We start from the raw sequence: 25288 nt of genomic DNA, 5'->3' as shown, positions 1-25288 counted from the left end.
GTACGGCAGCTGTGTTGTCCAAATGTTAGCCAACTCGACGTGAATACGGAGAGAAATTCACATTATCATTATATTTCGCTCTCTGTTCGTAACCACCATATTTTAAGGACTTTGCTGATGACGTGGCAGCACATAGCTACGTAGACGAGCCGCGGACAGGCGGCGTTTTGGTGACATAATGGGTGGAAAGAAGAAGAAATCGGCGGCGCAAGCGGTTACTCCGGTAGCCCCGGCAGGAGCAGCGGGCAGGACTGGTGCCGCTGCAGTGGGGAACGGCGTGGCGGAGGAGGCGAAGAAGCAGCCAGCCAGCAACAAGCTGACTAAACCAGCCAAAGAGAACAAGTCAAAAGGTGGTTTTACCTGTCTGGTGTCATAGATTCAGAAACATCACGATACCATTTAAACAATCAGGCGCCTACAGTGTGACATTTACTGTTGAACATTTGTTATTGTAATTTTCCAGGCTGTGATTGGAGGTGGTATATTGGATGGTTTTATATTGTATAGGTGTTCATAGCGTTGTGTTCAACCCTGTATGCCGTGATTCTAGCAGTGGTTTAAATTTACACCTTCAGAAATGCCCCCCTCTTTCTTCATTTCATATCATGATACCTTGCTGTTGTGTTGCAGATGGATAAACAAACCTAGGGGTTTTGAAACTTGTGATGGACCTGTACATTGGGCATTTGTCAGACTAAGTAGTTAATCTCATTATCAACATGATTCATATTTATTTAATTCTAATGAAAACAGTAGGTGCAGCCTAATCTGCATGGCAGAGTGTGTCAACACATCTCTGATTGAAAACCTGAAACTAAAGCTTTCTAAAAAATAATGAGTCTTAGATAAGCATTAAATCTGGCTCAGCATTAACATGCATTGCTTTCAATTGACAAAATTCTGTTTTTTGTTTTGAAATTCCAGCTCCAAAGACCTACAGTCTTGCCAACACCGCCCAGGTTGACACAGGTGGAGGCTCGGACAAGTCGATTCTTAAAGTAAGTCATTAGTTCACTTTATCTTCACTGTGCAGCTTCACATAATCTACTTGGCATAGAGAGAGAGACTCTATGCCAAGTAAATGTTGCACCTGTAACCTGTTGTTGACCAGCCTGTAACATATCACTATACTATATATGCTGGAAAACCTTCAAAACGTTGATAATAAATGGGATTTGACCGTTTAACACAGGTTGCTATCCAAGCTGACCTAGAAAAGAAGATCATCAAGCTGATCAATGACTTCAGAGAGGAGAATGGGGACAAAGGGCCCATATCAGGCAGACTTACGAACAAGAAGTTGCTGGTAAAGATGAAATCATCCCTCTGACTGAGATCTGTTTCCATGACCAAATGTTGCATTTAGGTTACTGTTGTCTTGTGGGTGTTTCCAGGACCTGTACACGGCTCTGGAGAAGTTCAGCTTTAAGAGAGAACACATTGAGGAGGCGATGAAGAGTAGTGTGCTGTACGGAGGAGATCTCCACTCTGCTCTCGACTGGCTCTGCCTCAACCTTAAAGATGGTAACACAGCATCAACGGTCATTTATGTAGATGTTATCACTGTGTGGCTCTTGAGAACACAAGGCCGTACAAACTGTGACTTTCTTGATTTATTGTCTTGTGTATCAGATGAGTTGCCGGAAGGTTTTACCCAGCAGATGCAGGAGGAGAGTCAGAAGAGCAGGCCCAAGTTCCAGCCTCCTGCTCAGCAGAAATCTGCAGCCCCAAGCCCCAAAGCACCCAACAACACCCGGAGGGAGACCATGAAGGTTTGTGTGTCTGTTTACAAGTGTGTGTTGGCTCGACAGATGTGCACACTGTCACACTAAACTAAACCTGTGTGGTGTTTGCCAGGCCACAGAGAAGGATGAAGCTGCGAGCATGAAGGATTGGATCTTAAGGTACGCAGAGCAGAGCAGTGACGAGGAGGAAGAGGAGGAGGAAGGAGGGAAGAAGACTGCACGCAATCCTGAACTGGACATAAAGTTCGATCCAGTAAGTAAAGTTAAAGAAGATTGAAGCTTAGATCTCTAATTCATTTTTTTAAAGGAATACTTTGATATTTCGGGAGATACGCTTATTAATTTTCTTACAGAACTTTAGGTGATATTGAGTTTTTTGTACAGATTAAACATTTAGATTTTGTTACCTAGACACAACCAGGCTAGCTGTTCAGTCTTTATGCTAAGGTGAGCTAACAGGCTGCTGGCTGTAGTTTGATGTTTGACGGACAAATATCACAGTGGTATCAATCCTCTCACAAAACTCAGCAAGAACTATTGCTCTCTTCTGTAGCTTGAGAGCTACCACATTTCAGCTCCAAAAGTGTTTTGTTTTTTTCAGCTTTTGTGTAAAGCTAGGAAGTTGTGACAGTGTAGTAAATGTCATTTAGTATGTGGCATGGTGTAGTAACTGTATGTTTCATGCTGTGTAGAATGACAGGTATTTGGTCCTTACTGCTCAACTTTATGACACAAAAGAAATGGCAGCTGCTACCAAGACAAAAGGAGACAAGGCAGGCCAGAGGATGGCACAGGACAGGATACGCATCATACAGCAAGGTGAGTGTGCTTTAACTCTTACATGCAGTGATTAAACAATTCCTTCTAACACACTTTTGACTAGAACAAATGTATTTTTCTGTTTCTAGAAATGAAGCAGCTGGAGTCCCACCCCATGTTTAATCCAGCTATAAAAGTAGTAGACGTGCCTCAAAAGGAAAAGAAAATAGTTGTCCTTGAAGACAAAGAGGACCTCAGCTTCAGTTTATTTGAAAAAGCTGAAAAAGCCCCTCCTGCGGAGAAAGGTTTGTCTCACAAATGACTTTAACAAAACACTTAAATGTAAATATAAATAATAAATCTAAAACAAAACATTCTTTAGCTTAAAGTTGTAGATTCACTTTTTGCTGATCATTTTGTTCCATTTTCCTTTGCAGTTGTGAAAAAGAATGAGCCAAAGGACATTCGCAATTTTGACTACACAGCTCGCAGCTGGACAGGAAAGTCCCCCAAACAATTCCTCATCGACTGGGTCCGAAAGAACCTGCCCAAGAGTCCAGCGCCGACTTTTCACAAGGTTGCTGCTGGTAGATACTGGAGATGCAAGTGAGTGTGTATGTGTTTGTGTCCTTGTTTTCATACACAAAGACATACATTTTGTTGGATGTAGCTCCGGTGAAGTCCACTAGTAAAGGGAAAAATGCTGAAAATCCACTTGAGTTGACTGGTCACACTAAAAAAATGTTAGTCATGTGTGCTACATAGAAGACTGAAATAACCTGCAATATTAGTTTTAGCTCATTGTGAGATTATTTAACGCTGTTGTTTAGAGAGAAATATTTGGTTTTCATTTTATGTCTTCTATGCATCTATCAGGGTGCGTGTTCAGAGGGCTGAGGATGCTCTTGAAGTTTGTCCAACAATCCTGACTGAGGACAGCATGCAGGCTCAACATCTAGCAGCCACACTGGCACTCTACAATCTGGTTAAAGGACAGGTAATACATGTAACCAGCAGAGGGCATTTTTTCAGTTTTATTCTTAATCATTTTATTGTAATTCTCCTCTAACAACTAATCCACTCCCATCCCTCTAAATGTTTGCGCTCAGTCAGTGCACCAGCTTCTTCCTCCAACCTACAGAAATGTGTGGCTGGAGTGGAGAGACAGCGAGCTGCAGCAACAGGAAGAGAGCCGCACTGCTGCCAACAAACCTCGAGACCAGTTCATCTCCCGGCTTCTGACCAGACTCAAACAGCAGCAGAACCAGAACCAAGCACAGGAATATGGATCCCAAGACAAGCTGGGCTGGGCAGGGCTGGGGATGAAGAGCCTGAAGAGTCCTGGGAGAACCTGGCTGGCCTTGACATTGAGGAGGGAAGAGAAGAGGTGGATGACAAGAGTGAGAAAAGAGGAGGGATGAAGGAAGGGGCTGGAGCACTTGATGAGTCCAGAGAGCTCTTAAAAAAGATGAAGAAGTCCCCACTGGCCCACAGATTGCAGGTAAATCTGCTTAAGCATTGTACAATTTAACTTATTAAAGACATTTTAATCTTAAAGATGCATAAATTGAGCCCAAGTCATTTAACATTTATTTTCCTTTCAAGGCAGAGCGAGAGCAGCTTCCTGTCTTTCAACACCGGCATCGGGTCCTGGAGGCTCTGCAGCGCCACCCGGTGGTGGTGGTGGCCGGTGAGACAGGCAGCGGGAAGAGTACCCAGATTCCTCAGTTCCTCTTGGAGGAGCTTTTAACAGGAGGCAAAGCAGCAAAGCCCTGCAACATTGTGGTGACCCAGCCCCGCAGGATCTCTGCTATGAGCCTGGCCTGCAGGGTAAGCCAGGAGCTTGGCTGCGAGGATGGGCCGGGATCAAAGGTGAAAATTAATTTTTTACAGAGACATTTTAAGGCTCAATGGGCCAAAATGTATGCTCAAAGGATGCACTGTCAACCTTGTTAATAATCGCTTTTTATGTCTTTTCAGTCGTCATTGTGTGGATACCAGATCAGGATGGAGAATCAGTCTGGGGAGTGGACCCGCCTACTGTACTGTACTACTGGAGTTCTGCTCAGGAAACTACAGCATGACAGACACCTCAGCTCCCTGACACACATCATCGTAGACGAGGTACTGAAAGCTCCAGATCACAGTATTTGCAGATTGTAAATGTCTTAGCACACATAATGTCCTTTCCACACTCAGGTTAATACATGTACATGTTAGAGCCATGTTTTTGTCTAGTTTTAAAAATCAGAACACGTTTTGTGTTTTTGGTTTTGACGTAATCAGACCGCAGCAAGAGCTCAATCTTCGAATCGTGTATGTCCTAAGTGTATTGAAAGGATGCAGATGAGAAAACGTTTTTCAACTGCTGATTGGAGTTTAATTTTGTCAGAACTTGATTTTTGATGCAGGTGTTAGTTTTCTAGTAAACACACACCATTAGCCTAACAATCCACAGACCTTTAATCAACCCCATCAGCCAAGTAAGTAAATGTGACTAACAAGGCAGCGTGTTGGAAAGTCTCATCTAATGCGTTCTTTTGACTTCAGAATATTCAGAACCATCCATATCGCCCTCTTCGCTATCCATCTTTTCAGGTCCATGAGCGCAGTGTCCAGTCAGACTTCCTGTTAACCATCCTGAAAGATGTTGTTATGAGGAGATCAGACCTGCGTCTGATCCTTATGAGCGCCACAGTGGACTGTGGCAAGTTCTCCAACTACTTCAACCGCTGCCCGGTGATCACCATCCCCGGCAGGACTTTCCCAGTAGAGGTAAGAGAAGCTTTAGTTTATGTGTACTTGTATACAAAATCAAATTAAGCTATCCCTTTGTCGACGTTGAAGGCTTTAGACGTTGACGTCAGGGATAAGCTGCATCAGTTTTTGCACTTACTTAGCCTCGTAAAAGAAAATTAACCTGAGGACCTGGCAGAGGAAACAGGATATTTTCAAGCTCCTGTGGTTTTGTTTCTAGGTGTCCCACTTAGAAGACATAGTGGAGCAGACTGGGTACATCCTGGAGAAGGACTCGGAGTACTGCCAGAAAATTCTTGAAGAAGAAGAGGAAGTTAGCATCTCTGTCACACAAAAAGGTGGCAAGACAATTCAGCACCAGGTAATGTTGGCTCTCTGCAGCAGTAATGCAGTTTATGTAGCAATGGAGTGTTATCTCAAGTATGTAACCTGCTGTCACCCTTAATTCAAACTGTGTATGCATCTGAACACTTCTTTCTGTCCCAGGAGGTGATACTGAGGGACTCTTCTGGCTGGGACCTGGGTCCAGATCTTGACCACTTCAGCAGTAGGACTCGGCAGGTGCTGCAGTACATGAACCCTAATAAGATCAACATGGACTTACTGGTTGACCTCATCGACTACCTGGGTACAACACATCATGTTTATGTTTTGACAGCAGAGTACATATCCATACATGATAAGATCTTGTTACAAATGTGTTAAATGATTATGTTTTCATGCACTGCCAGACAAATCCCCACAATTTGTTGAGGTGGAAGGAGCCGTTCTCGTGTTCCTCCCCGGTCTGGCTCACATCCAGCAGCTCCATGACCTGCTCTCCTCAGACAAAAGGTTCAGGGACAAAAACAGGTGACATACAAAAAAGCATGTAATGTACTGCAATGCAACTGCAATACTGTACACTGCTAATAGTCCTGCACCATCCTTTGAAAACAGTACACTTAATTTGACCTTGCCTCAGTGTTAGTTATGACCCCCTCTTTTAGGTACAGGGTCGTTGCTCTCCACTCAACTCTCTCATCAAAGGACCAAGCCGCTGCCTTTACAGTTCCACCTGCTGGAGTTAGAAAGGTACTACTGAATGTGGCTTAACAAAGCACCTAGAAATAAAGACACTACAACTAATTATTTTGTAAATAGGGTGTTTATGCTTCATAAAAATAAAATAAATTGACTGGGCAACTGAACAAATATCTTCTTAAGTCCTGAAAATCTGCTCTGCTTTGTGTTTAGATCGTCTTGTCAACTAACATTGCTGAGACAGGTGTGACTATTCCTGACGTCGTGTTTGTCATCGACACTGGCAAGACTAAAGAAAATAAGTAAGGGCTCTTGAACAATACCAGTAAATTCTTGCTAAGGATAGCACTGTTACTCATAGAAAGTAAACTACTGAATCTGCGTTGTGGCTTCCGTCATCAAAATATATTTTATTTAATTTTCAGTCTCTGAATTGATATTATGAACAAGACTAAGAGACTGTATTGGCACTGTGTTGCATTGAACTTAATTCTAATATCAGCATGCTAACATGCTCACAATGACACAGTTCACATAAAGATGTTAAACAGCTACAATGTTTGCCATGCTTACCATCTTAGTTTAGTGTGTTATCATCAACTTTTGCTAATTAGCACCAAACACAAAGTACAGCTGAGGCTGTTGGGAATGTCATTAGTTGAACAAAGTAACATTCTGACCTGATGATGGCGCTAGATGAAATCCAACTATCTCCAAACCACAAATGTCAATCTCATGATGGCACTACAGGAAAAGTCAGATGATCACCAAAGTCATTAGAATACATTTTCTGAGAACAATTGATATCTATACCAAATCTTCAGACATTTCAATAGTTGTTGAGATATTTCAGTCTGGACCAAAGTTATTAGCCATGCTAGTGGCTAATAATTACAGTAATGGGAAAACACAATGGAACTTGGTTGTAGAGAGACTTAACCCCAGTCTGCTGTATCTTATAGGTACCACGAGAGCAGCCAGATGAGTTCTTTGGTGGAAACTTTTGTTTCCAAAGCCAGCGCCCTCCAGAGGCAGGGGAGAGCAGGACGTGTCCGAAACGGCTTCTGCTTCAGACTGTACCCAAAGTACAGGTATGGAGGTCATCATTTATTATGAAGAGTTGGGAATGGGAATACAAAGTAGAAAAACAAACAGTTCCCATTTTATATATAAAGGATGTGTTCAGCAAGAATACAAAAAACTGAATAAAACTACACGTTAAATTCTAGCTCCTGTGCTTATCTCTTCTGCTCTTGTTTAATCCCGTTGACGTCAGGTTTGACTCCTTCATGGATTACTCCATTCCAGAGATATTACGGGTCCCACTGGAGGAGCTCTGCCTTCACATTATGGTATATAAACTAGACACAGAAATACAGAAATAAAGATCCACACAAAGGCAAACACTTCTACCACCGTAAGAAAGGTGCTCTTCGTTCCCCCTAATCTCCTCCACTCCCCTCTGGTAGAAATGTCAGTACGGCTCCCCGGAGGACTTTCTGAGCCGGGCCCTGGATCCTCCTCTGCCCCAGTCTGTCAGTAACGCTGTCAGCCTGCTGAGGAAGATCGGTGCATGTCACCCCAGCAATCATCTCCTCACCCCTCTGGGACAACACCTGGCAAGTCTGCCCGTCAACGTGAAGATTGGCAAGATGCTCATCTATGGAGCCATCCTCGGCTGCCTGGAGCCCATAGTACGTCCCGCTGCCTCTTTATTCACAAAGTAAACACTCTAACTGTGATTTCTTTGCAACTGTGAGAGGATGATATCTGGGTATTTCATTTATTACTACTACTGTTAAATTAGGATTGTATATTTTTGAATCATTATTAGTTTCAAATCTTTCCAGGAAAAATTAATAAGAGATTTGTTTCAGGCCACCATTGCGGCAGCCATCACAGAGAAGTCCCCGTTCTCCACACCAATGAATAGAAAAGAGGAAGCCAACCTGGCCAAAGCCGCCCTGGCTCTAGCCAACTCAGATCACCTGACGATATACAATGCATATTTGGGGTATGTACTTCAGACAGATTGATCACAAACTAATATTGATTTAAAGTCACTGAGATCTTTTTACTGGGGGAAAAATGCCATGCCTTTAGTGCCCTGCTAACTGAACCGTAGTGCAGTAGAAAGTAGTAGAAATAGTAAGTAGTATAATAGACGAAGAGTAGAGATTACAAATCAAACCTTTTAGAGGATTTAACAAATTTCTTCAGGTCTTGAAAAGTCTTGGATTCAATTCCCTCAAAAAAGTCATTCTAAGGTATTCAAAAGTAATTTCATTAAAAAATGTCTATTTAAATATAAATATTTTTTCTAACATTAGTTATACATTCATAAAAGACAAGTAAGGCCGGTGCAACAGTGGATCGTGCATGCAGGAGACTGTTCAGTCCTTTTTGGTGGATTTTCAGTCAGCACCACAAACCCTGATGCTACTGCTAGCTTCAGTAGCTTGGAAGCTCATCGACGTGTCATCAAAGTGTCAATTGTAGCAAAAATTAACGTATTAATTATTTTTGATTGGTTCACCCATCAACTTTCTGCCACAGTCTGGATCCAGGTCCTGTTATCTGATTAATTACATGATAGAATTGATTGTACAGCTGGGGAGTGCACTGCAGGCAAAAATGTCATAAATATATCAATAAATTAATTTACTTAATAAACAATTGTAGGCTAGCATGATTGTGAAAAACGTATTATAATGCATTCTGTGTGTGTGTCTTACATTTAATTTGATAAACAGTGCAGAACCGCTCTGAGGAAGCTGTTGCCATTAGCAAGAATACTAACATGGCAAAATTGTGAAAGATTTAAACAAATATTTTTGATATTAGAAAATATCATCTTGATAGCTCAACAGCTCTCTCTGCTTTCTAATGACCTTATTTTCTGTTTCTCTTTCACGCTGGTAGGTGGAAGAAATCACAGACTGAAGGACCGAGAACAGAAATGGCCTACTGTAGGAAACACTTCCTTAATCGTACAGCTCTCATTACAATAGAGGTCAGCCATGACTCGCATTTGAACACAGATTATCACTCTCCTCCAGCTCCTGTCCAACCCTATGTGTGTGACTCCAACTTCTATCCTATAGGATGTGAAGCACGAGCTGATGAGGATGATGGAGCAGGCAGGTTTCTGGTCGTCTCGCTCCTCCTCTTCTCACTCCAAGCAGCAGCAGGCGGCGTCGCTGTCCAAGCAACAAATCTCCATCCTGAACGCCGTGCTGACAGCGGGGCTCTACGACAGCGTGGCCCGGGTCTTGTGCACCCCCTCTGTGGATGTGCTTGAGCGAGTGGCGTGCATAGTGGAGACGCCCCAAGGCAAGGCTCAGGTCCACCCCTCATCTGTTAACCGCAACCTGCAGACACACGGCTGGCTGCTGTACCAGGAGAAGGTATGGGTGAAGAGTGTGTGTGTGTGTGTGTGTGTGTGTGTGTGTGTGTGTTTATAAAATCTGCTTATCTCTAAGTCACTTGCTAATGTTTATCCACAGGTGAAGTACACCAAGATCTACCTGCGAGACACTACTCTGATACCTCCGTTCCCCATGCTGCTGTTCGGAGGTGACATTGATATTCAGCACAGAGAAAGGCTCATCACACTAGACGGATGGATCCACTTCCAGGTCAGAGGTCACCTGGGTTTCTCTGGTGTTGGTTCAGTATGGTGTCAAAGTTGTCCATGACTTCCTGTAGGCCAACGAAATAGATGTCCCAGGTTTATTTATCCATGTTGTTCACCCTTAAAGGCTCCTGTACGGATTGGTGTGATCTTCAAACACCTGAGGAAACTTATGGACTCTTTGCTTGAAAAGAAGCTGGAGAACCCTAGGATGAATCTGGAAGGTAAACTCAAGTGCCACAATACGACAAATGGCCATTTATTTCCCCAAGAGTAAGCAGCATAAAATTAAAATGAACACATGAAAACTCATGAAGACAAATGTGTATAAATACTGAATGACTTGTGTGTTTGTCCATTCTGACAACATGAAGTCATTCAGCTGCTCTCTACAGTTTATCAAGGCATGGCTAAGCAGTGGTTTTATACAGTAAGTGGAATTTGGAACTATACATATAGTAGCTAAAATCTACCACAAACCTAATTGTTTTCATAATGAGGAACAATTTAAATATTAAAATACTTGTAAATGTTTAAGCCATGTGTGTTGTTTTTCAGATGGACTACTGTATTGTAATTTATGCACGTTTTTTTAATTTTAATTAAGGGGGGCAAGTTTATATTTATTTATTTTTTTGCTAGATCTGATCTGAACCTGTTTCTTTCTGCTGTAGGTGAGAGGACCATCCAGATGATTCTGGATTTGATCAAATCAGAGCACGCTGTGTGATATCGGACCACCACTGACAAATGTCCATACCAGTACCTTTTCAGACACTATGCACTGATCCTGGGGACAAAGTGCTTCCTATTTGCTCTGGGATTCAGGATGAACGCCTGCAGGCAAAACAGCACCCAGCAGACAGATGGAGGCAACTCAAACACGAACTGATGGTTACTACAGTAGGAACTCTTACTCACATTGAGGAGAACTGCATCATGTGAAATATACGCTGGAATTTTAGATGAAAATACTTGCCAAAAGAAGGTGGAAATAAAGCTGTACACATTTTTATTTAAACCTTTCATTGTGTCATAGTTGATGGTCAAACTAAAATACTGCCTTAAATATATAAATAATAAATAGCAGGTGTGAATGCAGGCACCAAACAGACCTTAATAATATGTATGGGGGAAGATGCAAGTGTGTCACCACTTGACTGCTAGGAATGATCATGGAAATAGGAAGACAACAGAAACTTTCATAATCATTTTATTTATACAAAACTAACTCCAGATCAGCTACAAAGTGAAATACCATAGAATCCCTCTATACTCCTGCAGTTTCTAAAAATGATTTGTTGACAACATAAATAAAGCAAAATCAAAGTGCAAATATTCCAACAATCCTCCTCAAGTATTTAGACATATCTAGGGCAGAGAGCTTAATCTAATTTAACTTTCTTACAACAGAAGATTACCCTGTTGTTCAGCACATGACTGTAGCAAGACGAAACATTGAGACGCAGGTTGAGTGACAAAGAACAAAACTTTCACCGGATAACTACAGAGAAACTATATATTTTTCTGTAGTTATCTGTATGCTCTGTACACTGCATAAGAGTGTACGTACACTTCACTTTATCCAAGTTCCCTGTCAGCTGACATGCTACTCTCACATCTAAAAGGGAAATGAAAACAAGCAAGCAGATGACACTTATTTTGTTAATCTATTTAAAATATGAGAGAAGAATACTTCCACAAAAATAAATACAAAATATACTGAAGATAAATTAATATGCAAGTATGTAGAAGATGCCTCCTTGCATATTATAAACATGTTGGTAATAAATAGGCTCTATATGTTGGCAGTGGAAATGACTTCTTACATTTTCACAGCAATTAGCAGGATGTCACTATTTTATGTTTATTGTTTTTCTCTAATTTTACAGAATGTTATTATCCTCAAAATGCTGAGCACCAATCCCAATTTTAGTCACTTTTTACTGTAAAAAAGGCCCAAAAGAACCTAAGAATAAAAAAATTTCCTGTGTTTATAACAGTGATATTTTCATTAGAAATACCACACAACCTCACCGAAACATATGTATGCACACAGTTATGACACTGGACTTTATTTTAACAAGAAATCACATAGGAGGAAATGATGAGACTTAAGTAACCCTCATGGACATGGCAAAGCTCCAGCTCTGCACAGGATGTACAAAAACTCCATCAACAGATCTGTGTGTTAGTATTGGATGACGCTGTACCCTGTGTCCTGCACTGTTGAGTAGATTGCATCATCTGCAGTTGAAGGAAAGCAGTGGTGGTTAAGTATCAAACGCAGATGGGTGCAGCAACCATTCAGTTGATAATAAAGCCACAAGTTTCAATCCCACCGCTGATTTTATTTGTTTAACACACACTGCCTTAAGAGTTAAATGTAAATGTAACAATTATCAATACACAAAAAAATCTACTACATGTTGGGTGAGCAATTCCATGGAAATTCTTAAATTATATTTGGACCTGTCATAAGGTCATGCTGTGGGTATCAGGCTGTGCCATCATAAATGTAACTCCCTTCTGCTACATAGCAGACAATATACATTAATACATGAGCAATTATAAAAATGTTAAACAGAAATAAACAATATTCAATGATCAATGGAGCAGTATTGAAAATGAATTTGAGTTTAAGAGCCTGATAGCTTGGGGGGCAAAAGCTGCTCTGCAGTCTGGTGCATTTCATCTGAATGTCATGTCCCACTAAGTTATCTTAGTGGGACATGAGTTATTAAGTGTTTATCTAGTTTCACTAGCCTTACCAATGGGGACATGTTAGGCATCAGGACATTTTCAGGAATCAGGTCTCTTGACCAAAGAAAAGATATAGTTTCAATATGAAGTTGTGTATGTTTGTAAGAGTGCAGGGGAGTCTACAGGGTCATCATGTAGGCACGGCGTTGCCAACTTATTGACCTTCTCACAAAGTATGGAGACTTTTAAGACCCCTTTAATGACTTTCATGGATATACAAATCTTACAACTTTCCTATTGAAAATAATAGCCAGTGCTGGGTGGGCACCCTCTCAATTTTTGTTGAGTTGGGCCCACATCACCAAAAGGCTCATCAGTGTGTTCCAGCGTCCCAGAACCACCCGCTTTCTTTACCTGAACTTTCACACTCATTACAGCCCCTGGCACAAGTTATATTCACTGGTTAACATCAACAGCTAACTGAATGCTAGCTAACTAGCATGTTGCTACAGCTGCAGCATGCTGCTTAACCCATCAAGCATCAAAGCAAACAACCATCCACAGCTTAATGGTATTTAAGTAAAAAAAACAATAACATACCCATACTGTTGTTTGTTGGATTAGGCAATGCTGGCCTTCTGCAAATTCACAAAACAAGGTAAACAATAGGGGCAATGCAGTCAGTTAGTACTAGTATAAAATGTGTCAAAGAACTGGTTGAAATATTAACTGGAAGTATAGATGGATAAACAAACAGGTGGCAGTCTCTCCTAGCGTCCTTATCTTGTTTACCTGATGATTGATGGAGGCAGTCGAGAGGGTGGAGCTCCAGTTGGAGACCTCTGACCACTGTAGAAGTTCTCATACAGAACTGGAGCTGTCAGAGAGGACATAGTGTTAACTGATGCAACAGTTCATGGGGCTTGTGTGTTGGCTGCTAGCTACCTTCCTCTATATGTGTACTAGTTTATTCCATGACATAGTATTGTAAAAGAGTATTCCTATATGCACACCTGGTGGTTTATCCCCCGTCTGTCTGAGGTTTATAAAGTGTTCAATATCTTCCTGGACGTCGCACTGTTCCAGTGATTTCCTCACTTCCTCATACAGCTATGAACACACACATACAGAGAGACAGTAAAAACAAGGTCAGAGTCCAAATAAGTCATATCTTTATAGATTGGAGGTTTGAAAGGGGAATTCTTTTAATGATACGTTATATTCTTAGTTTGCAGATTACTATAAACCTGCATGAACTGATTTTTTTGGCCACTTGGGGTCAGAAGAACAATCTGTAAACACAACACTGACATATGGTGAACACTGTTTGGCATTTAGCTGCTAAAGAGACTAATATAAACAGCGCTATAGGGGTCCGTGCGTGAAGTATAATTCATCTGCAGTTGTTCACATTGTATGATGAAAAATGTCAGTTTATGGGGTATTACCTAATTTCATTGTCCTACTTATATGTTAGTAAGTAGTTGCCTGTTTATACATCAAGCACACACTGAACAGCATTAGCATTCATTTAAAGTCATATTTGTGTCCACCTGATGAATGTAAGCCTAACTTTAATACCCCCTATAGGTTCGTGTGTGAAGTATAATTCATCTGCAGTTGTTCACATTGTATGATGAAAAATGCCAGTTTATTAACTAATTTCATTGTCCTACTTGTGCTAACACAAATGTATGTTGACCCATGTTAGTTCATATTTCCAGAGCTGATGCTGCCTAAACTATGTTAGCACTATGCTGTGTTATTGTTGCACTGAATGAAGACTTGCAATGTAATTTAGCGTACAAAAGCGTCAGCTTGTTCCATTGTCCAACTTGTACAATGAAAATTGAACAAGAAAGTCTAAAACCGGAAACAATATAATAACATATATATCACTGTTTTCTCTTTTTTAGTCGCTTAAATTTTAGAGAAATTAGACTGATGCGCGTTGGTATAACGAGCTGTGACAATATTTGGCAAAGCTTTATGTAGCCTACCTATGTAGTCAGGGTGTGAGTTGTTGCCAGGAATTATTTATTTAATATTTTTTCAGCAAACATAAGTAATTTCCATTTAGGCTATTTATTAATGTTTTCAGCCACCCAAAATCAAAGAATAACATAATTTCCCAAGCATTTTAGACACATGTAACATGTTTTATAGCCTACTTCCTGTATATATAATCCAATTAATTTTATTTCCATACTGTAGCCTAGTTAATTTATTGTGTTAAGACCTTATTTTGAAACCAGACATTGTCCAATGTGTATCCTCAGGCCAAGTTCACCAAGTCCTTGAATTTGATAAATTATATTGTAGGCTATATGGTGATTGTATCACGTACAATTAATTAACTTCATAGCCTCTCTTTAAGTAAGACTTTCATACTGCAACTCTTGTTGTGGTAATGTGAGAAAATGACACTAGCCCTGCCAGTCACTCGTTTCACTGCATTTACCATAAAGGCTCGAAAACGTGTGCACTCCAAATTTAGGTGCAGCTAAATTAATTTGGGCTCACTTGACCGCAGTAGACAACAGGCCCGCAGCAATTCAAAGTTCAAAGAGATTAATCAACTCTTTTTACCAGTCACTCATCACAAGTCGTAACACATCATTAGGCTACATAGGCATGAATCACAGCACATAATTCCAGTATCCTACCGATTGACAATTTAATAAAAATAATGTATGGTTAAGTGTCAGAAATATGACAATTATGACAATATTTAGGCTAGGCTATTTGTTTATTTATTTATATAAGTTTAGCTATTCTTAAAATGACATGACACGACAATGACATTTTATTTTGAAGGTGAGCTGTCTCTGTTTATAGTTTTAGACTTTCTTGTTCAATTTTCATTATACAAGTTGGACAATGGAACAAGCCGACGCTTTTGTACGCTAAATTACATTGCATGTCTTCATTCAATGCAACAATAACACAGCATGTGCTAACATTGTTTAGGCAGCATCAGCTCTGGAAATATGAACTAACATGGGTCAACATACATTTGCGTTAGCACAAGTAGGACAATGAAAGTAGTTAATAAACTGGCATTTTTCATCATACAATGTGAACAACTACAGATGAATTATACTTTACACACGAACCTATAGGGGGTATTAAAGTTAGGCTTACATTCATCAGGTGGACACAAATATGACTTTAAATGAATGCTAATGAGTTTTCAGTGTGTGCTTGATGTATAAACAGGCAACTACTTACTAACATATAAGTAGGACAATGAAATTAGGTAATACCCCATAAACTGGCATTTTTCATCATACAATGTGAACAACTGCAGATGAATTATACTTCACGCACGGACCCCTATAGCGCTGTTTATATTAGTCTCTTTAGCAGCTAAATGCCAAACAGTGTTCACCAACAGTACAGTTACGGGCTGAATATGTCAGATGAAACCACGCTAAAATGCTACATAGAGCTGAAGGGAACTGCTGTGTTATGTTAACTCTCTGGGTTTGTCACTCTGAGTGACTTTCACAATATGCTTACTCATTTGATCCATAGTTAATATTAAAATATTGATTATAGCATTTTCACGTTACAGTAGCTGTGGGCCCTACCTCATCACTGGTCACACACTGCTGGGAAAGTTGGTTGAGGTGAGTCCAGACTGCGTTTCTCAGAAAGTTAATACGCTCCATTGACTGTTTTTCAAACAGCTGTAAGGGAAAACAACAGAAACATTGAGCTCATTTACATGATGTGTGTTCCCCAGAAGGCTAAAATCAAGGGCAACTGTCCTATTGCCCTTGAATTTAACCTTCCCTGGATAACTACAGTGTATGACTGAGAACCTTCACGGACATGATGAGTGTTAAACTTTTGTAATCTTGAGACATTCAGTCTTACCTCACAGGCCTTGACATGTTCCTTTAGCCATTCATCTCTAATCTTTCCCACTGTGGTCACATTCTGCAGGTATAACCTGTCTGTCAATCAAAGATGCACATCAGTATAAACAGTATAAATACCCAAACACACTGCACTAACCACTACAGACTCTCATGTGGTATATCGTAGTATTAGCACTTACACCATATTTAGAATCTAAGAGCTTCACACATTCCTCATATCGATCTCATTACTGTGTTATCACCTGACAAGACTAAAAGTCTACATGTTAGCTGCTCTGAGGCTGCATTTAGACACAAGTGGTGCTTTGAGCTAAATTCTAATCTCAGCATGCTAACATGCTGTGTGTTGCTCACCACCTGAGTTAAATGTGCTAGTATGCTGACATTAACTACTTAGCTCTAAACAGAAAGTACAGCTGAGGCTGATGGAAATGTTCAATGAATTTGGACATAAATCAGTGTCGGGCAAAATTCTGTTAATTTTGACCTGATGGTGGCGCTAGAGGAGGTGTTACCAAAAGTTGGTAGAATTTAACCTCTGGGAAACGTGAATGTCTGTACAAAACTGCATGGCAATCCATCCAATAGCTGTTGAGATATTTCAGTTTGGACCAAAGTGATGGAGAGACCAACACATGTTGCGTGTGTGTGCGTGTGTGAATCGGTAAATGAGAGTCTGGATGTAGAGCAGTTTGGATAATAGCGCTATACTGTATATTACCAAACACAAGATGTGGTAAAGATGTCTGTACCTGCTTCTTCTGCATTCTGTTTTGCTTGCTGTGCTTTTGAGTTGAGCTGAAAGATGATGAATAGAGAAAATGACCACTAATCATCAACAGTGGGTCTAAGGCCGACACATAACAAGTAGCAAATGCATAAATTACTGCTCATGAAGTCACATGAACTTTGTCAATCTGGGTGAGCTGACAAACACAATAGATGGAGGAAGTCTGAGGCACAGAGATAAAAATTGTATATTAATTGTTCAAACAATAATCCTTAAACAATAGTTACATCTGCATCGCATCTGCATTGCAGTTATCAGAACACACACCTCCACCAATGTTATGGGAATTACAAAGTCTGCTTTTTTGGTATTCATTCCTTCTGCTCAACAATGCCTACTTATTTCACATCAGGTGATAAGACAACCTATCCTTAAATGAGACATGAGATACCATATGCATTTTCAAAATCTACTCACATTGGAAGCTGATATGTTCTTTTAATGGACCAATTTGAAACTGCAATTAACAACTTTTATCATTATTGATTAATCTTTAGTTTATTTAGTCTTTAAAATGTCAGAAGATAGTGGGACACAACTCACTGCAAGTTTTCAGAGCCCAATGTGCTACTGTAAATTCAATTTACAATGCTATACATTAGTGAAAAGTAACAACCTGAGAAGCTGCAACCAGTGAATATTCGAAATCTTCACTAGCTTTACTGAGGCAATGATCTTAATGTTTGCAGGTTGACATACCACTGTCAGTTTCAGTTTCTTACATGAATACAGACCAAAATAGGCTAAAAACATAACCCTTGTGCAAGTCCAAAGGTGGAGAAAAAAATGTTCCAAGTTTATATTTCATCCTTTGTCATAACAGATGCATCTTCCGTCAGTGAAAAGCTCCACTTTTTTCACTGTACCTTTTCTAATTGCTTGGTGTTGTTGGTGTTGGTGTTTCGGTTTAGGTTCTGATCTGCTTCTTCTTTATCTCGGCACTTCTGCTCGTATGTCTTCTTTGTCTGGGGACAGCAGCACAGTTTATCACCACAAATGTAAAAAAAAAAAAGCTTAGCAGCTCTAACAGATGTAGTCAGTGAATTCACGGTGTTCTTCAATCTACTGGCATCCGGTTCTTTTGAAGCAACAGACCATTTATTTATTTTTGAATTGTGCATGACAAGTACTTCTTCTTTTGGCAATATTCATGGTGATAAATGATGCCATGTGGTTCACTTTCCAGACTAGGCAACACAACTTCCCCCACCGAAGAGCCAGGACAGAGAAGGAATGAGCATTTTGACTGTTTTCACAACACAACTGAAACTCCTCTGACCTGAATCACAAATGGACAGTCTGCCATAGTTTAAATACTTCAGATTTTCTCTTACCTTAAATGTAACACAACACCGTTAAAAAAACAAGCTTGGTCCTAACACTTTTCGACCTTTAAATCTAGATAACAGAGCATGTTGGCTTTGGTTTCGTAGGTCAGTCACTGCAATATCATTAACTCTGCATATGACTGATTGTGCGCATGCTAATCAGCTCAGTTTATCAATAACACATTACAAGGAAACAAAACAGAAAAGTTCTTGAGGGAAAGTCTGAAAGTGACCTTGTAGTTATTTTAATCCATGTCGAGCCTGAAATAATTAACTCTGATCTTCAGACGTATTTTCATTTGTACTTACATCCATTGTCTTCTTGAACTGTGAAGATTTCTGTTTGTGGAGAACATCCATCTGTTGTTCTATCTGAAATGACAAGGTCGTATCGCGTCACCAACTTTGCATGTGGCACAAAGATGGAAAGATGCTACAGTCACCTCTGTGCATCACAGTGCTGATAAATCACCCCAACCTTTTTCCTCATTTCTTTTTGTTTTTCCCTGAATTCTTCCACTTTCTTGGCCTCCTCCCTCATGCTCTGCGCCAGTTGTAAGTGTGATAGACTCACATGTTCAGTCTCTGCAAGGGTAAAAACATATCCTGAGCTACACATAACCTGAAACTAACAGTAAATAATGGCAGCTGAAAGGCAGTATTACTAAGACTCGAAAATGTTAGGCACTTACGTAATTTGAACATGTCCAGGGATCTTTTCAATGTGCTTAAAAAACAACAGAAAATATCATATAGAGGGATTTCACACATTACAAACATCAAATGAGTAAACACTTTAACTTTAGTGCAACCATAAGACTCTTTAAAATTCACTACAGATCACACTAAGAGGAAATTAAAGCTATCATGTGGAGTTTTTGACCACTAGTAGCACTATGGAGCAATGATTTCATAAGTGGGATCCCAATTTGTTTGTATCGTGCACACGCACAAGGATGTTGGAGATACAAGTTACATCCTGTTGTAGGTTTGATAGTTTGTGTCTGGAATGTGCTAAAATCAGCTTAACAAACATTTTACGAGGGAGGAAATGCACTCAGGCAGAGTTTCTGCAGGGTTCCCCCAGTTAAATGTAGGTTAAATGTATTAAATACCTGTTTAATGATCATATTGGCCAAATATGAAGATAGGGCCTAGTTATTCCTAATGTTGTAATTCATTAAATTAATGCAACCTAGACCAGAATAAATGGCAGAACCTGGATAGATTAACAAAATAATATGTAACCTCTTCACCTGCCCATATGAGCTTCCTAGCTGCTGTAGCTAACAGAAGTGACTTGCTATAGGTCTTATGATGTTTACTGAAACTCCACAAAAAAGGAATGAACAGCCTTCTGCGCCCACAGGCCACTTTGGCACCAGTCTCACTTTCAGTTTATGTCACATATGGAGACATTTTTTTTAGAAGTACATAGCTGTACATAGCAGACAAGAAAAAATGTTTTAATGGATTGTTAATAATATGTAAGACTATCTAAGTACTTTCTAAGGCTTTTTTAATAAAGCGAATTCCATGCCTTTTTAAGACTTTCCTTTTGCAGATATCTTGCTCAAGGATTCACATAATGCAGTTTTGGTGAATGTAAACATGATTTTTGTTTGTTCACAAAAACCTCCACAGGGTACCTTTAACAGAAAGGGTTATTAACTAACCACCATTTTTTACTAAGTAAATAAAGATCCATCCTTCCCTCCCTGCCTCTTCCTCCCCCGTCAGTCTTCCTTCCTCTTCTCACCTCCAAACAGAAACAGCAGAAATGAAGTCGAGCTGATCGTGTGACCACAGACAGAATAGGAACTGGACTTGCTGATACAGTTGACATCATGTCAACACTGACACATAAAATATCACCAACTAAAACATTGAGAAACTGCAAAATAATGCAATCTGTATTTCTGCTTTTAAACTGTAAAGCAACGAGTCAAAATCATCCCACACTTGAAGACTCCTAACTTCTCCTTTGACCTCTCTTGCACTTGAATCCAAACTAATAGTCACCATGTCACTTCACACACATACACTGTAAATAAATTCTGGTCAAACACACAATGACAGCATCTCAACACTGGAGTTACTTACTTCATCTCATTGTGTCCGCACACCTTCTTGGACAAACCAAGGAGGTCTTTGGCGTACTTCTCTTCAACTGATGCCCTGAAACAAACAACCAGATGAGAGTCCAATGTACAAATATACATACAAAGAATGTAGGAACAAACAGGGCAAGCCTTAAGCTGATTCCAAAGTCATTTACATGGCATCAGTAATTTTGTTTAGCTTAATTAGTAGTTTGCATATACACAGTGCACTACTTGGTCACTACTATCAACCAGTGGACATTTTTAGAAACAGATGTCATAAATTCCTATGCCAAATTGTTAGTTAACCGATAAGAAAAAAGATAGGAATACTTTTATATTCATACACATTTTGCTGTAAATTGAGTGTGTGTGTGGCTCCCAAAGTCCTTGGGTAGAAAGCAGCGATAGTTTTGCACCACATTGTTTTGCACCAAACTGGTTATTTGGAAAACTCCAAACAGGGGCAACAATTTACTATAAGTCTGTAAGTCCCCCTAGTTAGCATTTATGAGCAGTATATATGTGGTTATTAATGTATTTATCAACAACTATAACTCCTTCAATTGGAGGCTGGTGTTTAAACAGATAAACAGAGTGATAATAGTAAAATACAGTAGTAATAATATAAAATATAGTATAGTCTTTATAGGGGAAGTTACAATTGCTGACAATACACTTACAATGTCCTTATATGTGCGCACAACTAAATTTACATGTTTCTATTCTGCTTATAAATGCTAAATTAAAAAAAAAGTCTTACCCAAACTGACCTCAGTGGGGCTCCCACTCTAGACAGATTGACCATGACCCTTTATCATGTCTCAATGTGATGTGAATGGAGTTACAGAATAATAGATCATAAACAACCTTGCTGCCTGATAAATAGAAGTTAAAAGCATTCATACATGTATGGAAAAAGACTCCACAGGGCCATTATAGATACTTAACTGGAAAGGTGCAATTGACAGAATACACAATAAGGTCTTTCTGTGTAACTGCACGTGTCTGCATGCTATTTGGTGCAAACGTATGCATGCCTTTCTGCATAAATTAACAAAATCTCCATCTATGAATATATTCTAATTCTATTATTGATGACTGGATGGTCTTCTGTATATCTAAAGTCAATATGATACATTCAGTAAATTCACATTGTATTTGCTTTATTTATACTCTCATTTATACATTTGCCATACATATACATCAGCTGATTTTCTTACTTCATACAACATAATAATAAGTGTCCATTCTGTAGATTATTTTTTCTTTAAGTGGGAAAGCTGTTGCAGTATTTTGGATTTCCTGTGGCTTTAAAAATGCTTTCCTTTTCATTCTTGCAGAAGGAAGCTGTTATGTTATCATGTAATATCCTCTTTTGCTCTACCCATAGCTGTGTATTTTAGTATGCTGCTACTTTGCGCCGTTTTTAAATGTTGAACTTAAACTTGAATACTACTTTGAGTAATGCAAACTAATCCAATTTATGTTACTGGCTGCAAACTGTGTGTGTGTGTGTGTGTGTGTGTGTGTGTGTGTGTGTGTGTGTGTGTGTGTGTGTGTGTGATGAAAAGAGGATAGATTACTTATCAGATGAGGAAGGACGATATCAAAATTCAAATGCCAAACTTTGTATAACTCCATTATAAAATCTATCTTGATGATATTCACACTACATTATGTTATTCACAGCTTGGAGCTACTGTACTGTCACCTTTTCTGTTCCTCCTCTCAGAAGAATTAATTTCCGCTGGTCTACCGTGATGCAGTGGTGTGCAGGAATGAATGCTGGTTAACCTGCAGGTTTGATTTTCAAGTAGGAAAACTTGTCCAGATCAGAATATTACAATTACTATACATTTCATTTCAAATTCCAATCACATTGGACTTTAACATTTGTAAGCAATACTTCTTTTAAAATTTGGGTGAAGTCTTTATGGCATTTATTACGGTCATTACAGGTTTACAGCATTATAGCAGCATTTAACACTACAACCCTTGTTGCTCCTCCTCTTATTTTTTACGTTATTACCACTAAAGTGTACTTTATGATTTCTGGTGAATGAATCTGCACTCAGATGTTTAATCCTATTTTAGTGCTGTCTTTAACAGTCCACCTACACTCAAAATGCTCTTATGACTAGACTTTCACTAATGAACCTTCCACAACCTCCCACAATAACTCCACAAAGTCCACAGTTCATGTTTCTCCTTTTCCTTTTCTCACTCTCTTCATCTGAATCTTTTGTCTCTTGTCCACTGACTCTTTCAAACCTTGGAAATACAATTAACTGTATTTGCTATTAAAACATATTATTCACTGCTACACAAAAAAAGTTCATTGTGATTCTGACTACTATAAAAGCAGAAAGAACTACCAGGTCTTATGGTTTTGCTACACTGTGTTTGTCTCTGTAGCCTATTGTGCCTATATATTATCTATAACGCTGCCATGATAACAACTAGTACAGATTGTACACTGACTAGAACAGCTGGCCGGTTATTTAAAGCTAGCATACAGTCTTGCCTACCTGAGCAAGAGCAGAACTAATAATACAAATATTTTGTATCATTACATTAATTTATCATAGCTTTACCTGGCTTTCATGAACTCCTCCACCTCCTTGCATGTCCTCTTGCCATCGTTGAGATACTGGATGATTGCATCATAGCCACCAGTGCACGTCAGGTCAGAGTTCTGTCAGTAAGATTGAAAATATTTCATTCTTTTTGGTTTTATAAATTATTTGTTTATATTATATGCCCAGTTTATATGTTTGTATATGCAAATACTAATAGACAAAATAGACACCTAACAGACAGACCTTAGAGATTTAGCTGCTACCATACCACTCCTTCTACTATTACTTCTCTGACTAATACCCAGTCCTTTACAGTAAGACAATCTGTCTAAACTTGTTGAACTCTAAATTCATACAAGGAGGTTCCCAAGATAACGCTACACACACAGACATAAATAAACATTTTAACATTAAGATATTTGACACAGAGTGTAAATTGATGTTTTGAAATGTACTTCTCCATAATTTAGGTAAGCCTACACCACAGCCTATAATCATCCTAACCATATAGATAAATCAGCGACTTTGTATCTCTAAAAAGAGCCAACGCCATGTGATCTTATTGCTAGTTTAATGATACACAACTCTATAGGAAAATTAACTTATCATAAAGCCAGTGGTGGAACATAACTAAGTACTTTTACTTCAGCACTGTACTTATCTTAATTTGAGGAACTTGAACTTTACGTGAGTATTTCCATTTTATGCTACTTTATACTTCTACTTCACTACATGTCAGGGGGAAACATTGTACTTTTACTCTGCTACATTTATCTGACAATAAATAGTAACAGGATACTTTGCAAAGTAGAGTAGATTAAAATGTACTCCATCTAAACTACAATAATAAATTGCCACTTAACTTTACACATAATTGAATGAAATGAATGGATAAATAATCTCAAAACATAACACTAGAAACTCACCCAGAAGAAATCCTTGAAATGGAGGTTTTTCATAACTGTTTGAAAACGACAGGAGGGCAGCGTCTCAACAGGCCTGCTGGCAGACTGAAAGCGACTATTTCCGTTTAGTAAAGCCAGCGGGAGATACACTCCGCCGGTCAAATTAACGCATGCGCAGTGATGACAATCAATAAAAGCTCGTCGTGTGTCTGTCACTCCTGACGTCAGGATTGCCTGCACGTGCACTTTGTATCCATCTACTTCTGGTGACTTGAATCTATCGATTTCAGACAAATATTGTATTAATATTAACAATAACTTGAAAGAGGTTAAATTATGCATAATATATATATATATATATATATATATATATATATATATATACAAAATATTTATAATTAGCCTTATAATTAGTAGTAGTAGTAGTAGTAGTATCATCATCATCTATTATTCATATTTTATCTAGTAAAACGGTTCAAATGGCCATGCTGTGGCCATGCAGAGATATGTTAATTTACTTTGAAAACAATTAAGTTGATAAGAATGTCAGTCAATGTTTTCAACTATAATTTTCTGCAAATTCTATATACATAAAATTAAAAGGACTAATATAAAACCCAAACTTTACGCTCCCTCCTAATTAATTTTCTTCCGCAGAATTGTTGAACAGAGGATTAGATAGATAGATAGATAGATAGATCTCATTTTGCAGTTGAATGTGCTGCCATCTGGTGACTGATGGAGGTATATCAATGGTTTACAGATCGGCAATCAGGTTTATATATAACAATAATATAAAGTAATGTGGAATATTGTTTTATTTTTTATTATATATTTGTTTAAGAATGGGCTTTGAGTGTGCAATTTATAATACGGATGCCACTTGTCTATTTAACTCAAGGGATGCTGAAATCATTGGAGCTCAGTTTGCCAGAACTCTTCTTATAGTATTTAGATTAAATATATAACAAACTCAAAACATTTTGTAGTGAACTTGCTCTTTTTTGTTAATTTATCAATGAAAGTATACTGCTGCGGATGAATGTATAAAAAAGACGTTCATTCTGTGGTCA

At 39.0% G+C, this 25288-nt stretch overlaps 2 protein-coding genes across 2 annotated transcripts; one reads left to right on the top strand and one right to left on the bottom strand.

Moving 5' to 3' along the window:
- Window positions 1-28: 28 nt before the first annotated feature.
- Window positions 29-10943, top strand: dhx29 (DEAH (Asp-Glu-Ala-His) box polypeptide 29). The gene is given in 29 exon segments (XM_038733860.1): window positions 29-350; window positions 925-998; window positions 1193-1306; window positions 1395-1524; window positions 1633-1772; window positions 1858-1998; window positions 2438-2564; window positions 2654-2809; window positions 2942-3110; window positions 3381-3501; window positions 3614-3814; window positions 3817-4005; window positions 4110-4376; window positions 4485-4628; window positions 5103-5279; window positions 5482-5622; window positions 5748-5889; window positions 5993-6113; window positions 6251-6335; window positions 6498-6586; window positions 7247-7375; window positions 7561-7636; window positions 7754-7978; window positions 8162-8298; window positions 9207-9297; window positions 9389-9691; window positions 9791-9922; window positions 10046-10142; window positions 10593-10943. Coding segments are annotated over 29 exon segments (4146 nt in total). The 5' UTR covers window positions 29-178; the 3' UTR covers window positions 10649-10943.
- A 170-nt stretch (window positions 10944-11113) lies between these two features.
- Window positions 11114-24373, bottom strand: pstpip2 (proline-serine-threonine phosphatase interacting protein 2). The gene is made up of 14 exons (XM_038733862.1): window positions 24237-24373; window positions 23326-23426; window positions 20730-20804; window positions 19319-19353; window positions 19105-19211; window positions 18936-18998; window positions 18165-18263; window positions 17261-17306; window positions 16504-16583; window positions 16215-16313; window positions 13635-13731; window positions 13414-13498; window positions 13222-13259; window positions 11114-12165 (listed from the first exon to the last, which is right to left on the bottom strand). Exons 1-14 carry the CDS (start codon window positions 24267-24269, stop codon window positions 12110-12112), a joined length of 1014 nt encoding a protein of 337 aa, XP_038589790.1. The 5' UTR covers window positions 24270-24373; the 3' UTR covers window positions 11114-12109.
- Window positions 24374-25288: the final 915 nt, after the last annotated feature.

Source organism: Micropterus salmoides, unplaced genomic scaffold (genome assembly GCF_014851395.1).
Source record: "Micropterus salmoides isolate LMB-PRFRI ecotype aquatic unplaced genomic scaffold, ASM1485139v1 Ms_hic_scaffold_20, whole genome shotgun sequence".
Taxonomy (NCBI): domain Eukaryota; kingdom Metazoa; phylum Chordata; class Actinopteri; order Centrarchiformes; family Centrarchidae; genus Micropterus; species Micropterus salmoides.
Note: the sequence above shows the minus strand (reverse complement) of the source record. Positions and strands in the feature narration are given on the sequence as shown.

Coding starts and splice junctions, on each gene's coding strand:
- pstpip2 (XM_038733862.1), bottom strand. CDS start 24,269: ATGAAAAACCTCCATTTCAAGGATTTCTTCTGG. Junction 18,264..18,935: donor AGTTCAAGAAGACAATGGAT/GTAAGTACAAAT, acceptor TGCTGTCCCCAG/ACAAAGAAGACATACGAGCA. Junction 13,732..16,214: donor AGTGTGTGACCAGTGATGAG/GTAGGGCCCACA, acceptor GTGTGTTCATAG/CTGTATGAGGAAGTGAGGAA.